This window comes from Triticum dicoccoides, unplaced genomic scaffold (assembly GCF_002162155.2).
Source record: "Triticum dicoccoides isolate Atlit2015 ecotype Zavitan unplaced genomic scaffold, WEW_v2.0 scaffold116284, whole genome shotgun sequence".
Taxonomy (NCBI): domain Eukaryota; kingdom Viridiplantae; phylum Streptophyta; class Magnoliopsida; order Poales; family Poaceae; genus Triticum; species Triticum dicoccoides.
The window spans coordinates 1-2,181 of NW_021180797.1; the positions used below are offsets into that span (position 1 = coordinate 1).

Sequence of the window (2,181 nt, forward strand, 5' to 3'; positions counted from 1 at the left end):
TTTTTTTTGTTTTTTCTTCCTTTTTTCTCCTCAATGGGGATGCACTGTCTGTATAACAAGGAATATTTTGTCCTTTTTCATTCCTCTTTCTTGTTCCCATCAAGCTTCTTTCCCATCTGAATTTTCCATATTTTTCATTTTGTGGCAGCCCAAGAATAGTACAAATGGGCTCGACATGGGTTGAACATAGGGTTTTTGGCCTGAGCATGCAAGTGTATGGCCGGGTCAATAAGTACGTGATCAATATGTTGGGAAAAGCAGTAATGGCCGAGCAAACCGAAAAGGATAGGCTCAATCTTCTCCCGCGAAGTTACTGGTCAAGATACTATGTCGAATGCGACACTGCTGTAAGTAGAAACATAAATATGTGCAGACAATACTTTTTTTTTCATCCAATGCTCTGTTTCTTTTTTGCGAGCCCCCCTCCCTTGGTGCCATTGATGCATCTTTGATCCGGTCAAATTTTTCCAGAAATTATTCCAAAAGGCATTTGAAACTCCATTGGCGTTATCTGTTCACCTGAGGGAGACAATGATAGGATTCCATCTTGACCGAATTCACATGGTATTTTCGTAGTCCAGTAAACAAGCCATATAATTTATAGTCTCCATGCAAGTCCCATGTCTTTTCTATTTTTCAGTAAAAAGTCACCATGGCGTTTTGTGCTAATTTTGTTTTGTTTTATTTTTGGATCAATGTACAGGTGTTTTTACCTTTAAGCTCATACAGTTTCTGGTACACGGTTGTTGCTAACTTTAGGAAGAAATTGTTCGAAGTCCTCTGCCCAAACAACAGAATCGACTTGATTGCTGACGAAGCTCAGCTTGTAATCAAGAATTTCAAAGCGGCTTTCAAGCTGGCATACAAGAGATCACAACTAAATGTGACTGACATGGGTGTGTCTTTCCGGAGTGTGTGCTCTTCAACTAAAGAGTAATGCAATCCAACGACTGAAATACTCAAGCATTTTTATGCATGATCCTTTTCAGTATTTTTTTTCATCTAACTTCAGTGATGTGAAAAACATAATTATGAATTGCAGGGCAGATAGTGGGATCTTCACAATGAAGTTGGTACAAGGACATGATGGAGACAACACTTTGTGTTTTGAACCCGTAAGTCATAGCAACCACCCCTTTTTGTCTTTTTTGTATATTTTTTTGTTCAACTGATAACACACACATCGCATATCCATGTAATGTAGCTCAACTTTTTGCTGCTTAAAACCTCATCCTTTTTTATGTTTTTTGTCAGGCTCATTTTTTTTAGTCTCTCACAGGTGTTTTATCTTTTTTATTCTTATATCCTGCTGCGTTTTACACCAATATAACATGTTTTTTCCTTTTTTACTTCAAGTTAACTGTTATTTTTATGTAAAACAAAAACAGGAGCATGCAAAGAGCCTGCGCGAGAGTCTAACTTACTACATGGTTGCTCACCCTTGCAACGAAAAACTGATGCCAGAAACCAAAGAAATCTTAAGAAAATATGTGAGTATTTGACTTATCTCTTTAATAACCCCCCCCCCCACACACACACACACACGCACACACACCCCACCTCTTTTTTATTTAGCTGGTTTTTGCTACATCGTTTATTTTTTTGCTTTCTTTTAGTTATTCACAATGTTCTTAAACTTTCTTCTTTCATTGAAAAAATAACTTTCTTTTTTTCTATGCATTTTTCTTTCCTTGCAGGGTGTTCCATTTGACTACTCGGTACGTATGACTAAAGGAAATTTCCCTTCATTTTTCACTTTTTTTTGCAAACAGATTTTTTTCTCCTTTACAGTTTTTCCAAGTTTGCATGCATTCCCCCATGATTTCTAACCTTTTTCTCTTTCTTTTCTCATGAACATAAATCTCACAGACTCCAGGGTATTCTCCATGGGGTCCTGTTGCAGAACAATGTTAACTACATCTGGCTGGAAAAGGTCAGATTCTTAAGAATACTTCACAAAATCAGTACTGGAATCCTTGCCTTTTTTTCATTTACATTTTTTTTGGGGAAGCCACATGATCAAATACCGAAATATATTATATATAGATCATATTTTTTTTCTGAATAGTTAAGCTGTTTTTTAATACAAATAGGTTAGAATTTATACTGGGAAGTTGAAACCATGCCTGTCCCCTCATTTTCCTTTTTCCATTCAAACTTTCTTCATCTTCTTTTTCCAAT

General features: G+C 36.4%; 1 protein-coding gene across 3 annotated transcripts; it reads left to right on the top strand.

Moving 5' to 3' along the window:
* Positions 1-151: 151 nt before the first annotated feature.
* Positions 152-1,955, top strand: LOC119343114. Of its 3 annotated transcripts, XM_037614280.1 has the most exons (7): positions 152-347; positions 472-564; positions 704-933; positions 1,043-1,115; positions 1,389-1,490; positions 1,698-1,718; positions 1,870-1,955. In XM_037614280.1, the coding sequence occupies exons 1-7, from the start codon at positions 165-167 to the stop codon at positions 1,912-1,914; spliced, it is 747 nt and encodes a 248-aa protein (XP_037470177.1). In that variant the 5' UTR covers positions 152-164; the 3' UTR covers positions 1,915-1,955. The 3 variants fall into 3 exon arrangements, with proteins under 3 accessions (XP_037470177.1, XP_037470176.1, XP_037470178.1); XM_037614279.1 differs by lacking the exon at positions 1,870-1,955 and having other exon boundaries at positions 1,698-1,862; XM_037614281.1 differs by lacking the exons at positions 1,389-1,490; positions 1,870-1,955 and having other exon boundaries at positions 1,698-1,862.
* The last annotated feature ends 226 nt before the right edge of the window (positions 1,956-2,181 follow it).